The following is a 13,805-nucleotide window of genomic DNA, read 5'->3' as shown; positions in this document are numbered from 1 at the left end:
ACTTTTTTTTTCTCTATGCATTTTAGATAGTTTGTAAGGAGTCATATACCATCTGTGGGACATCTTGAGAAAATTTTCTTTTATCACTTCACATGCCATGAATCCCAAATTCTCTTTCCACAATATTTCCTTTGTTCCCCTAATGGCCCATCTCCCAGGCAATCACCTCTACACAGGAAGGTACCCTAGTTTATAGTTTACATATTATATTTTAATACTTGCTGGGTCCAGGGGATGGAAGGATCTTACATGCAGCCTACGTTCCCTTGTCCCAGTCCAAATTCATAAAAGTATATAAAATGATACAATATTAAAAGCTAAAATACACAACAGCAAAAACAAGAAATAGCAAAATATAAGCTGGTTACAGGTAGGTAGCCGTGTTGGTCTGGGTCGAAGTAAAATAAAAAAATTCCTTCAGTAGCACCTTAAAGACCAACTAAGTTTTTATTTTGATATGAGCTTTCGTGTGCATGCACACTTCTGTTCATATCCAATGAATGATTGTATAGCATTAGAAGGAGTAATATTTGAAGGTAGCAGATCCCCGTATAGGAATTTTATTTCATTAGATGTACTATAATATGACCTCAATGCTCTCCAAGTGGGATTTTACTTCTATTCATAATGGTGTAAATGTGGAGTTCATTGGTGTCTCCTGACCTTCTGAATCAAACAGTGATATGTGTGCTAGACTCCTCTTTCCCTATCTACAACTCACTTGAGGTGTCTCATTCTATTAGGCTCCCCAGATCTTTCTGTTTTTCATTGATAATCTCATGCTCAGTTTCTTGTCTTGCTGTTCCAACTTGATCAGCAAATTTGGTCTTATACAATGACACCCCACCCCTGAATTCCTCATTTAGTCAATGTGACTGTGATGGATGAACAGAAATTCCCAGCCTATACACTGAAGAAAAGAAATACTCTTGTGCATTTTTCAAGACCTCCTTCTAATTAACAGACCCCTATCATTCAGTACAGGTCACAGCAAAATAATGTAGTCCAGATGTACCAATATGGAAGGGGGGAGGAGAGTTCTGGCTATGCTATTATGCAGATGCCCAGGAAGTGTTGGGAGATGCATGCACACATAATTTACCCATGAACCTCTAAAAACATGCACATATGAGAGGTGGATCTGTTTTGAGACTCAAACACATGGTGCCCTGAAAATGTGCCTAAACAGTTCAAAACCGAGAGATTCACAACACAGACAATTTCAAAAGCAAACTTTTATTACAGATGGGTATGAGGAAATGAGAATTCAGGCACTACGTTATAATCAATGCAATGTAATACTTTCTTTGGTGCATTTTTATTTTAATATTCTAATTCATTCATACTCCTTAATATGAAGAGATAAAAGTTCCTTCAATGTGGAAAAGAAAGTGGTGAAACATAACCCCTAGTTACGGAATCTTTTGGATAAAATATATATAATAAGTATAATATTGGAGAAAACTGGGTATTGAAACTTGCTTAACCTAAATCATATATCCCAGTTTCCAGTGGCCCTTTAAAGTACGCTTCACGCAGAATATACACAGTCAGAAGTCGACCTGGCTAAGAAAACACCACCAAGAGCGTAGGGAATTATCTCCCTCATATGAAACCGCTTACTAGCTGTACGCTTGTAAAAGCATACAGAAGAAAATACAAACGGTTGGGTTTCTTTAACTGAAAAACAAACTGACTCAAAAAAGACTTTAAACTAAAGATAAATGCTTTCTCTCTTAGCAACTTTATCTACCCACATTCCAAACCTCCCACAAACTCCCACAAAACTCCCATTAAACTACCCAAGAATTAACAGCAAACTAGCATTATAACTAAGCAACTCTCATACTAAGATTCAACTAAGGAATCTCTTAAACTGAGAGGCTCTCTTAGTAAGATTCAACTGGGAATCTCTTAAACTGAGAACAACTGAGAGAGTGATCTACTAAGAGATGAATCAAACTGAAAGATCTAACTAAGAGATACAGAAGGCTTTCTGGCAGAGCCTTATATACAAGGAGCAGAGCCCACGCCTGTGAGCAATTAACAGAAACACCGGCACCTGTTTCTCTTAAACAGACAGTATTTACATTAGACCGGCTCTAAAGTAACTTGACTATTCAAAAAATCCAACAAAATCCCCCAGGTTGTGAACCATTCCTGGGGAACCCCACATGATCACTAGGAGTGGGCCCTTCTTGGAAGACAAGAGATCCCTACTTTCTCAACAAATTTCAACACAAGTGGAACAAGCAATATTACAAATGCAACTGGGTAAGACACCAGGACCGGACGGACTTACTGCTACATATTATAGAACAATGAAGGACTGGTTAGTTCAACCCTTAAAGGATTTATGCAATGAAATTTTGAAAGGAGGAGAGGCCCCTGAGTCTTGGAAAGAGGCCTATATTACGCTGATACCTAAGCCAGACACGGATAGAACACAAGTTAAGAACTACCGCCCAATCTCCTTGTTGAATGTGGACTACAAAATATTTGCTAATACTCTGGCCTCTAGATTGAAAAAGGTTCTTAAAGACTTTATCCATCACGACCAAGCCGGCTTTCTACCGGGAAGAAACATGAAGGACAATATCAGGAATGTGGTGGACATTTTGGAGATGTTGGAGCAGAAGATAAATAAAAAAGCCATATTAATGTTTATTGATGCAGAGAAGGCCTTTGATAATATTTCTTGGTTGTTTTTGAAAATGAATTTAGAAAAAATGGAGATGGGCCAAAGTTTTCTGAATGGAGTAAATGCGATCTATTCCGAGCAAAAAGCTAAGATTATTGTAAATAATATGGTTTCAGAAGAAATTAGAATTGAAAAAGGTACAAGACAAGGGTGTCCCCTCTCCCCCCTACTTTTTATATCAGTCCTGGAAGTCTTACTCGACATGATCAGGAAAGATGAGGAAATAAAAAGTGTGACTGTAGGGAAGAAACAATATAAACTTAAAGCCTTTGCAGATGACCTTGTGTTGACTTTACAAGATCCAGAGTCCAGTGTTCCACGGGCTCTGGAAACAATTTATGAATTCGGAAGGGTAGCAGGTTTTAAATTGAATAAGTCAAAAACCAAAGTGCTAGATAAAAATTTGGATAGTAAGGAAAGAGAAAAATTACAAGAAGCTACTGGTTTATCTTTTGTTAAGAAAGTGAAATACCTTGGTGTTAATATGACGTCAAAGAATTTGAATCTGTTTAAGGACAATTATGTTAAATTGTGGAATGAAGTTAAGAATGATTTAGAAACCTGGACGAATTTGAAACTGTCTTTGTTGGGTCATATAGCAACTGTTAAGATGAATGTATTGCCAAAGATGTTATTTCTGTTTCAATCACTGCCAATAATTGATAAGATGGAAAGTTTTAAAGAATGGCAAAAGGTGATATCGAAATTTATATGGCAGGGGGAAAAGCCAATAATTAAATATAAGGTACCGGTAATTACTGATGATAAACAAAGAGGAGGCTTTTCCCTGTCTGATTTTAGAATTTACTATGAAGCAGCTGCCTTTTGCTGGATGAAAGATTGGTTTTTGTTGGAGAATACGGATATATTGGATCTAGAAGGTTATGATAATGTTTATGGTTGGCATGCATATCTATGGTATGATAAAGTAAACTCTCACAGAGGCTTCAAAAGCCATATAATTAGAAAATCATTGTATAATGTCTGGTCCAGGTACAAAGATTTGTTAGAAAGAAAAACACCTAAATGGATTTCACCGTTGGAGGCCAAGGTTCGTAAAAGACTAAATATGGAAACCAGTTGGCCAAAATATAGAGATTTGTTGATTGAAGAAGGAGACCAATTTAAGTTAAAGACATATGAGGGGTTGAAATGTAAACTAGATGATTGGCTCCAATACCATCAGATAAATGAAGCTTTTAAAATGGATAGATTACTTGGTTTTCAAACAGAGAGGTCAAAGTTGGAAACAGAATTGTTAGAACCTAAGATGAAAATACTTTCCAGAATGTACAAACTGCTGCTTGAGTGGCATACGAAAGATGAACAAACAAAAAATGTTATGATTTTGTGGGCAAAGGATGTTGGACATAATATTATGATTGAGGAATGGGAAAAATTATGGCAAGAGAACATTAAGTTTACTGCGTGTAGTTTATTAAGAGAAAATATAATGAAAATGATGTATAGGTGGTATCTTACACCAGTAAAACTAGCAAAGATTTACCATAACCATGATAATAAATGTTGGAGATGTAAGAAAGAAGAAGGTTCCTTTTACCACATGTGGTGGACGTGTCCACTAGTAAGTGACTTCTGGAACAAGATTGATAACGAACTCAAGAAAGTGTTGAAAAACACATTTGTTAAGAAACCAGAAGCATTTCTAGTGGGCATTGTCGGAAAAGAGATTCCTAAGAAAAATGTCCCCTTTTTAATGTATGCTACAACTGCGGCAAGACTTCTGATTGCTAAGAACTGGAAATCACAAGTATTACCAACGATTGATGACTGGCAGATGAAGATGATGGAGTTTATGGAACTGGCTGAGATGACAGGAAGAATCCGCAACCGGGGAGAGGAAGCGATGGAAGAAGAATGGAAAGATTTTAAGTTGTATTTTAAAAAATATGCTAAAGTGACATATTAAGATCAGAAATTAAGTTGTAAATAAACTGTGGAATTTATGAATATGTTAGGTGAAAGGAAAAAAATAGGATTATACAAGGTGATCAAAATGGTATAGAATTTGCTAAGTATAAACGAGCTAAAGAACCACAGGGGAAGGGAACCCGAGGAGGTCCCAATATACAATGTGAATAGACAAAACAATATGTATTCTTATATGTACTTGTTTTTTCTTTCTCTTTTCTTTTCCTTTCCCCCCTCTTTTTTCTTTGTTTTGTATTATTGTTGTATTTTTGAAAACTCTAATAAAAATATTATAAAAAAAGGAGTGGTCCCTTCTTCCTGCCCATTGCAACCAAGGATCCATCCGAATGCCCCTTCTCAGTGCTATATTTCTAGAAGAAACGTTTCCAGAACTCAGCATGAACGCCTGCTTTGGTCTCTTCTAATGGCAATGGCGCCCACCTGAGTGGTGCCAGAACTGAGTTCCAGTGAGTTCTGGCTGAAAAAAAGCTTGGCCTCTTATGTCACTTATGTTGGTATTCTGTCAACTTACCAGCAAAGCACGCATATCAGCAACCAACCCACGAGGCCTTCATGAGTGCCTGCCAGAAGAAGTCATTGCCGGTTGCAATTATGTGTACAGGTGGCAACCATATTGTGTGTTCCACTACAATGGGGCAGGATGTACATTAACACAGCCACATGCAGAAAAATAAGATGGGATTAGACAGTGTAAAATTGTTCATCTCTACTGCCGAATAGTTGTGCGAAAGAGCCTAAGGGCAGAATAATACACTGCCATGACCTAATGATAACAAATGCAGAGTTCATAGTCAGCAGAAGAAAAGTTCAATTAGGTCTGGAATTGCTGAATATGGGGGCATCAGAGTGTTGAAAGAGGGCAAGTAGTGGAGATTTGCAGGAAATAGAAATGTGAAGTGGGGATCTCACATCCTACCTGATCTGGGGGTGAAATCTAGGGTCCTGGATTGGGCTGCCTGAGGGTACAACTGCGCTGCCCTGTATTCATCCTCGGGGCAATTGGGGGCAGGACTAATATTTAATTGGTATTTTAAATATTCTGATTAAAGTTGGGAGCGGACAGGGAAAGAATGAACACCATCTCCTTCCCACTTTTTGACTGAGAGCAGAGGAGGGTTAAATCCTGTGAGGTGGTAGCCTGAAGAGGATTGTGGGTGCTTCTTTCCAGAGATACATACAAATCCCTGAACTAAATATTATAGCCAATGAAACAAAACTTTGATTTCTTCAGTATTTTCTTCTTATTAGGTGCTCCCTATTGTTCAGCTCAGGCCTTAGCAAAATAGTGTAACATTTTGGGGAAAAGATGCAACCCAGCAACCCAGCACTGGAGGCTAAGATAGAGAAGATCTCCACAGCCACCATGTATTTCCCCTTTGAGCTCATGTAGGCAGGAACAAAGGATAACCAAACACTGCAAAAGACCAACATGCTGAAAGTGATGAACTTGGCTTCGTTGAAACTGTCCGGTAATTTCCGGGCAAGGAAAGCCACAGTGAAACTGACCAAAGCTAGGAAGCCCATGTAGCCCAAGACACAGTAAAAGAAGGTCACTGTCCCCTCATTGCACTCCAGTACAATTTCTTCAGCCACTGACTTCATGTCAGCATAAGGGAATGGAGGAGAGATCACCAGCCACACAGTGCAGATGACTGCCTGGATAAGGGAGCAGGAGAGGACAATAGAGTTTGCCAGTCCTTTCCCCACCCACTTCCTCATTCTGGATCCTGGTTTTGTGGCTATGAAAGCCAGAACCACAGTGATGGTTTTTGCCAGAACACAAGAAACGGCCACTGAGAAGATAATGCCAAAAACAGTTTGTCGGAGGAGACATGTCACCTTGTCAGGATATCCGATGAACAGTAATGCAGAAAGGAAGCAAAGCAAGAGGGAGATGAGCAGAGCGTAGGTGAGGTCCCGGTTGTTGGCTTTCACAACGGGAGTGTCTCTGTGCTTAACAAATATTTCTAGTACCAGTGCTGTAATAAAAGCAAAGAAAAGAGCCGAACAAGCTAAGCTGAGGCCCAGAGGTTCTTCAAAGGACAAGAAAGTTGCACTCTTGGGAATACATATATTCCTATGTTTGTTTGGATACTTTTCATCTTCACATTCATAGCAGTCATTCATGTCTGAGAAAGAAAAACCTAATTCTTAATCCCAAAAATATGACCAATATGCCACTACTTCTAAATACATAATTAAAATGATTTTAAAAGCGTACAAGGAGTTCCAAACAATAGAGATTACAAATGATGGAACCGTGCCCTTCTCACCTATCGGATGTTGAATACTGATTGAGGCAAAATGCCAGAGGGAGGGCCATAGAGCACTTCCTGATTTCCGGCCTGACGTCAACTGAAATTTTCCTGACACTGTTCTAGTTGTTCACACTTACTTACTCCCTAATTAAGGAGTATTAGTGTAAATTAGCCTTTGTAGTTTTTGACGTTAGATGCCCTAATCAGAACCTTTCAACTGTTTTCTGGATTTTGATATGTCATACTTATCCAAAGTCTGTCAGAGGGAAAACAAGCTTTTAAAATACTGTTGTAGTTACACCACCCTCTTCATTGGCTTAATTTAGGCTGGGTTTCCATATCATGTGTCCAAGCTGAAGATCCTTCATGCATCGTATTATTAGTAATGCCCCCCCCCCCGGCTCACACACTCAGCTCAGCCTGGATTAAGGAGATGTGGTGGCATATTTCCAGCTGTTACAGAAACCTCCTGGCTCATCTGAAAATCCACTTTACACTAATCGCCTTCAACCTCGTGGATCTTGGTATAGGAGTTTTTCTTATTAACAGCAATGAACATTCACAATAATAAATTATCACACAAACACATACACTTTCATTAGGTCCCTCTTCAGCTAGATTCCTCAATATTTTTATAAGCTGTAAAAAGGAACCTTGGTGAATGCATGATTCTCGATTAGAGGCAACTAACTATAAACATATACAGTAAATCTCTTACCATCCTTGTCTGAAATCTTCCCTTCCGGACAAGGGATGCAATCGTAGCAGCAAAATGCTTCCCCCTCCTTCACTTTTATGCAAAAACCAGGGTGGCAGCTCTCAGTACATAAAGATTTAGGCTGTGTCTATTACACAAATGAAAAAGAAATGTATAAAATAAGTGGACTCAAATAAAAGCTAAAAGGGGAAGTTAAGCTCTTCCTTAAAATGGATTTGCAGAACAACAACATTCATTTCAGCAATTCACTTAATAGGTTGTTTCAATTCCATCTGGACTCATTTTCTGACAATTCCCATTGACTCAATGTGCAAACTCTAATAAGTTGTTGTTTTTTGCAGTTACTGTTGTGGATAGTAATGTTTTTAATATCCTCTATAGTCAAGGCTCCGATTAGGTATGCATACCTCTTTCTGCTACAGTGACATTAAGGGCTTGTGGTGGTGTCATTTAATGCAAATTAAGCCTCAGAGTTATACACCTGTTATTCTAAAACCCTGAAACAACATTCTTGCCTTGGGCCTCTTAGCAAAGCCACATTAGAGAGCCACTGTCCTTTATCCTGTAGGTGGTGGCAGCTAACTCTCCACTGAGCTATTCAATTGTGGGCTTAATATCTGAATCGAAGGTGGAGCATTCAGATGCCCTGGGGAATTATACTTAGTAACTGCCGGGCGTACCAAGGTACAGAGAGGGCTAAGGACTTACTTGTTGATGACATTATACAGAATATTTTAAACACCAAAGACCTTAATATCTAATATGTTTGTCTAGGCCAGGCATCCCCAAACTTCAGCCCTCCAGATGTTTTAGACTACAATTCCCACCATCCCTGACCACTGGTCCTCTTAGCTAGGGATCATGGGAGTTGTAGACCAAAACATCTGGAGGGCCGCAGTTTGGGGATGCCTGGTCTAGGCTAACAGATTGAGGTTGAACCCTGACAAGACAGAAGTACTGTTCGTGGGGGACAGGAGGCGGGCAGGTGTGGAGGGTTCCCTGGTCCTGAATGGGGTAACTGCCCCTGAAGGACCAGGTGTGCAGCTTGGGAGTCATTTTGGACTCACAGCTGTCCATGAAGGCGCAGGTCAATTCTGTGTCCAGGGCAGCTGTCTATCAGCTCCATCTGGTACGCAGGCTGAGACCCTACCTGCCTGCAGACTGTCTAGCCAGAGTGGTGCATGCTCTAGTTATCTCCCACTTGGACTACTGCAATGCGCTCTACGTGGGGCTACCTTTGAAGTTGACTCGGAAACTACAACTAATCCAGAATGCGGCAGCTAGACTGGTGACTGGGAGCGGCCGCCGAGACCACTTAACACCGGTCTTGAAAGATCTACATTGGCTCCCAGTATGTTTCCGAGCACAATTCAACGTGTTGGTGCTGACCTTTAAAGCCCTAAATGGCCTCGGTCCAATATACCTGAAGGAGCGTCTCCACTTCCATCATTCTGCCCAGACACTGAGGTCCAGCACCGAGCGCCTTCTGGCGGTTCCCTCGGTGGGAGAAGCCAAGTTGCAGGGAACTAGGCAGAGGGCCTTCTCGGTGGTGGCGCCTGCCCTGTGGAATGCCCTCCCAACAGATGTCAAAGAGGAAAACAACTACCAGACTTTTAGAAGACATCTGAAGGCAGCCCTGTTCAGGGAGGCTTTTTAATGTTTAATAGATTATTGTGTTTTATTTTTCTGTTTGAAGCCGCCCAGAGTGGCTGGGGAAACCCAGCCAGATGGGCGGGGTATAAATAAATAAATAAATTATTATTATTATTATTATTATTAGGAATATAACTACCAGAGGTTATATAGATTAGGCTCTTTTTACGGGGCTTATGTAAAAGTTGATGTCACTTCATGTTTCTTCCTTATCAAATAATTGTCATAAATTTGGAATATAGGCACAGATGTGTGGCAGCCCACATATTTCAGATACTATCTTGGTTTGCCCTTTGGGTGCAGTTTGACTTTATATTGTCATACACCACACCAGACTCTGAGCAGTGAGAAAATCTGGGGTGGTTTATCCAGGGGTTTGATTTCCTTTAATGAAGGTCAGTGGAGACCACAGAGTCTTTAGCATATATAGCTTAATTTAAACACATATACAACTTGAGCACAGGTGAGAGGGGCTCACAGTACTGACACCCCCAAAATCTTGCATTCCATTTTGGTTTCCTACAGAACTTCAAAGTCCAGCATAGAGGAAGCATGTATCTGTGTCTTCAGCTTCTGGTCTTCTTCCACCTCAAACACACTTACACCTCTGCAGCAGCTAGGAGTGGGAGGTGGGAGAGAGGCCCAACCATTTTTTCCATTGAACACAACATCATTTTTGGTTATGCTAAATCGAAGTACTTAACTGGCCAGTCAAAGCCATTACCTTTACAAAGGAACCAGTTCAGCAAGCTACCCTTTATGCGCTCTCCCCTCACTGATGTAGGATACAAGGATTGGAAGGGGGACCAGGGTTGAATCCAGACTGAACAGCCAAACTCATAACAATATATTCAATATCATCAAAATCTATTTAGAATTCACATCTTCAAATTGTCAATTCATATATTCATTTTCAATGTAACAGGAACTAGTACAGAGGCTGTACATGAAGCTTATAACACTAATTCACAATTTGTGCTATCTTTAATTCAATTTTATGAAGGCTAAACAATGTACAATGAAATTATCTTTGTATGTTATGTTAAAGTCTTCAGCGTTACAAAGGGCTGATGGTTGCATTGTACCTGGTTAAACCAAATGTGCCATTTTATGGCTCCCTCATTGATGGTCAATGCTTGCTGTGGAGGAGCCAGGGAATCCACCCTGCCTACCTTCACTCTCTGAAAGGATTGGTTGGAGGAAACGATCCAATTGGTAATATCAAATCCAGCTAGTATCTCCCTATTCTGGTCCAAGGAAACCTTATCCCCAGCGCTGTTGTTAAATGAGATACCCCTCAGAAAATGATGGAGCTAGATCGAAAAGGAAAGAGAAAGTATAGAAAAGGCTTCAATTCAGCAAGGGACAATCAGGATAATCATATTCATGGCAGGTTTCCAAATATCCACCTTGGAGGAAAGCATACACACACACACACACACACACACACACTGCATATATATTATTAAAGCCAAGCCTTTCTCACATTTTGAAGTTACATTTTGAAATGTACATTTGTAATGGAAAAATAACAGATTTTAAAGATCTACAGCAGCAAATGCACACACAGACATAAAAACTTTATTAACAGAAAGTGGGTGCTCTGTTCATTTCGTTGTCTAAAATATATCACTTTGCTCTCTATAGACTTTATATGCTATGCTATGTGATATATTATTCCTTTGATACTCCAACTTCAGAGATAAATGGGGAATCAGCCCCATGGTCATCTAAGAGGTTGGTACAGTGGTGCCACGTAAGACGAATTTAATTTGTTCCGCGAGTCACTTTGTTTTGCGAAAAATTCGTCTTGCGAATCGCGGTTTCCCATAGGAATGCATTGAAATTTCTTTTTTTGCCCATAGGAACGCATTAATTAAATTTCAATGCATTCCTATGGGAAACAGTGATTCGCAAGACAAAATTATTCACATTCAAATGATGAAATATAAAAAGAAAAAGAAAGAAAAAAAGAAAAGAAAAGATATTCCAATCATATCCTATGTAATTTACATATATCCGTCTTATTTTCCACACAAATTTTACTTCTGTATTCACTTCCTTTAAGTTTCAACTTGGTTTCAAGAGCATTGCTGCACCCTCATTGCTGCCCCTGCTGTGGTTGCATAGGAAAAGTGACAGTTACCAAAGGGAAAGTGACAGTTACCAAAGGGATAGATCGAAACGGCAAACAGAACATGTTTTGAACCTCTTTCAGGAAGGGTGTTCAGCCCATTACCTGCCACAGTGGTTGATTCTGAAACTTCATTCCTCCACTGATCATTACTGGTCTCTGTTTGACTCGGGATGTAAACATGGCATGTAAAGCATGGGCCACAGCATAAACAGCATTGTAGATGTTATAGCTGTGGCTGGTCATTCTCATTTCAAAGTAAGGACCAGGCAGATTTTCCAGCTTCTCTTGCCCAGTGCAAATATCTCCCCTCACACTGCCAACAACTCGATTTGGAAACACACAGCCAAATGCCTGTTGCCAGAAGTCCAAAATAAACCCATCTCCTTTTGGACTGGAAGGGGTTTTGCTCTGGACAAATTGACAAAATCCTGGTGGATCATTCGAGTGAGTTGTGAATGAGAGAACCCCATGGAGTATTTCTGTATCCCAGGTCCGTTGATAGACAAAAGAAGTGAGCTCCACCTGGGCTGTCATAATCCACACTTTACCTTTTGGCTTATTTGAACTTTGTTCCAGTTCTGATAGGTAAGGCAACCATCTAAAATATTCCAGAGTGTATGATTCTCCATAAAACAAGACTACATTAGCTTTGCTATCAATTACTTTGTCATGTATTTTTGCTAATTGATTAAACAAATTGTTAATTTCAGTGACATAAGTAAGTTTGTCACTTCTTTCTATGAAGGCAAAACAGATGCCACTCTGGGAAAATAGGGGAACCACAAATCTTTCTGCATTCTCATCAGAGAAAGTAAGGATCCCAATCCATATCCACCTGAAATGCAGAAGCAAAGACAGGATCCCCTTATACTGGCGGGTTTCCTTGGGTGCCATCTGGTAGAAGAAAAGGCCTGGGGTTTTTATTATTCATCATTGGAGCAGGGCCATATATGAGCTAACCATAGTTGTGGTAGGAGGGGAAAGAGACAGAAGCAACAAAACTTTTAAATATTAGATTTGTGTATTATGAACAACTTTGGGGCAATTTGCAATTGGGCTTTCCAATCCTTGCCATTTGGGCTGCCCATTCTATTTTTGCTAAGCCAAGTGACACTCACCTGCCAATCAGCTGTTATCATATATCAGGTAATGACTAGGCCAAGAGAGACATCCACAGCAATAATTTATCTATCAAGACTTTATTTTTCAGCTTGGATCTTCCAATAATTACCATGGCCCACCGGATTATTTGAAATGTGCACATTTATTTATCCAAATCCGGATGTGTTAAGTTCCCATTACTGGACACACACACACACACACACACCCCTCACCTGTGGAACCTTATATATATCCAAGATTGTTGCCACATGAAGGGAAGTTTGGGGGTCCAGTCCCCCAATGATGGCTATCAAGCCTTTCTTGATGTCACAGATGTAGTTGGGGACAAATGTTTTCAGAGTGGATATGAGTAACATTGTGGCATGAGAGGTCCATTTGGCATTGAAATAGCTGTCATAGATGCGGAAGCCTAAAGTGACATTGGGTAAGAGCTGAGGGTTTTCGTTGATCTCCTTCACTGCAAATTGCAAGGGTAGGATGTGCTGGTAATTCTTTGGCACCACACTAAAAAGAGTTACAAAGGCATGTAACTCTTTGCAAAGTTATCACAACTCAGTTCTACATCATCCTCATTAGCAGTGCTTTTTTTTGGGGGGGGGGACACACACAGGGGTACACATACCCCCACAACATTTTGTGAATCTAAGTTTGGTCTCATTTAGGGGCAGTATTTCAATATGAGTAGCAATGAGGGTACCCCTAAACATGTTTTACGGAAAAAAGCATTGCTCATTAGTATTATTTCTTACTGTAATTATTTGAATTATCTTGAACAGCTATCACTACAAGTGATCCTCCTTCTTGCCTACAATGGTAGAAAAGGAATATAGAGGGAAATTCTATGTTAAGGGAACAGAGACTTTAAAATATCCTTGATATAAAATTTTAATGCCTCTAATTATTATTGATGGAAATTGATGGCTGCAACTGATGGAGTCGAACAACCATTGCAGGACCACAGTTTAGCCATCCCTTCTCTAAAACTGATTGCTCCATTGTCCAAAGAAGGAATCAAAATGAAAAAGAGAAATTATCCAGTTCTTACTTTAGCTCTTCAAGCAACGTTGGTGGCGGTTTTTCGCTGAAGGCTATTGAACTGGAGACGATGATGCTGTGAGAGGCTAAGCCACCAAGGATGAGGTCTCCTTTCTGATGATACTGATGAAGTGGAGTGTGTGGATCATGGATGTGACATTTAACAATGGGAGTTTTGCATATTGCACGAGGAAGTAGAATCAGAAGCAAAAGCAACAATGCTGCCAT

At 39.9% G+C, this 13,805-nt stretch overlaps 1 protein-coding gene across 1 annotated transcript; it reads right to left on the bottom strand.

Moving 5' to 3' along the window:
* Positions 1–5,881: 5,881 nt before the first annotated feature.
* Positions 5,882–13,805, bottom strand: LOC118095614 (vomeronasal type-2 receptor 26-like). Its single transcript, XM_060281286.1, has 6 exons — positions 13,588–13,805; positions 12,755–13,046; positions 11,523–12,314; positions 10,369–10,596; positions 7,631–7,757; positions 5,882–6,783 (listed from the first exon to the last, which is right to left on the bottom strand). The coding sequence occupies exons 1-6, from the start codon at positions 13,803–13,805 to the stop codon at positions 5,882–5,884; spliced, it is 2,559 nt and encodes an 852-aa protein (XP_060137269.1).

This window comes from Zootoca vivipara, chromosome 13 (genome assembly GCF_963506605.1).
Source record: "Zootoca vivipara chromosome 13, rZooViv1.1, whole genome shotgun sequence".
In the NCBI taxonomy this organism is placed as follows: domain Eukaryota; kingdom Metazoa; phylum Chordata; class Lepidosauria; order Squamata; family Lacertidae; genus Zootoca; species Zootoca vivipara.
Note: the sequence above shows the minus strand (reverse complement) of the source record. Positions and strands in the feature narration are given on the sequence as shown.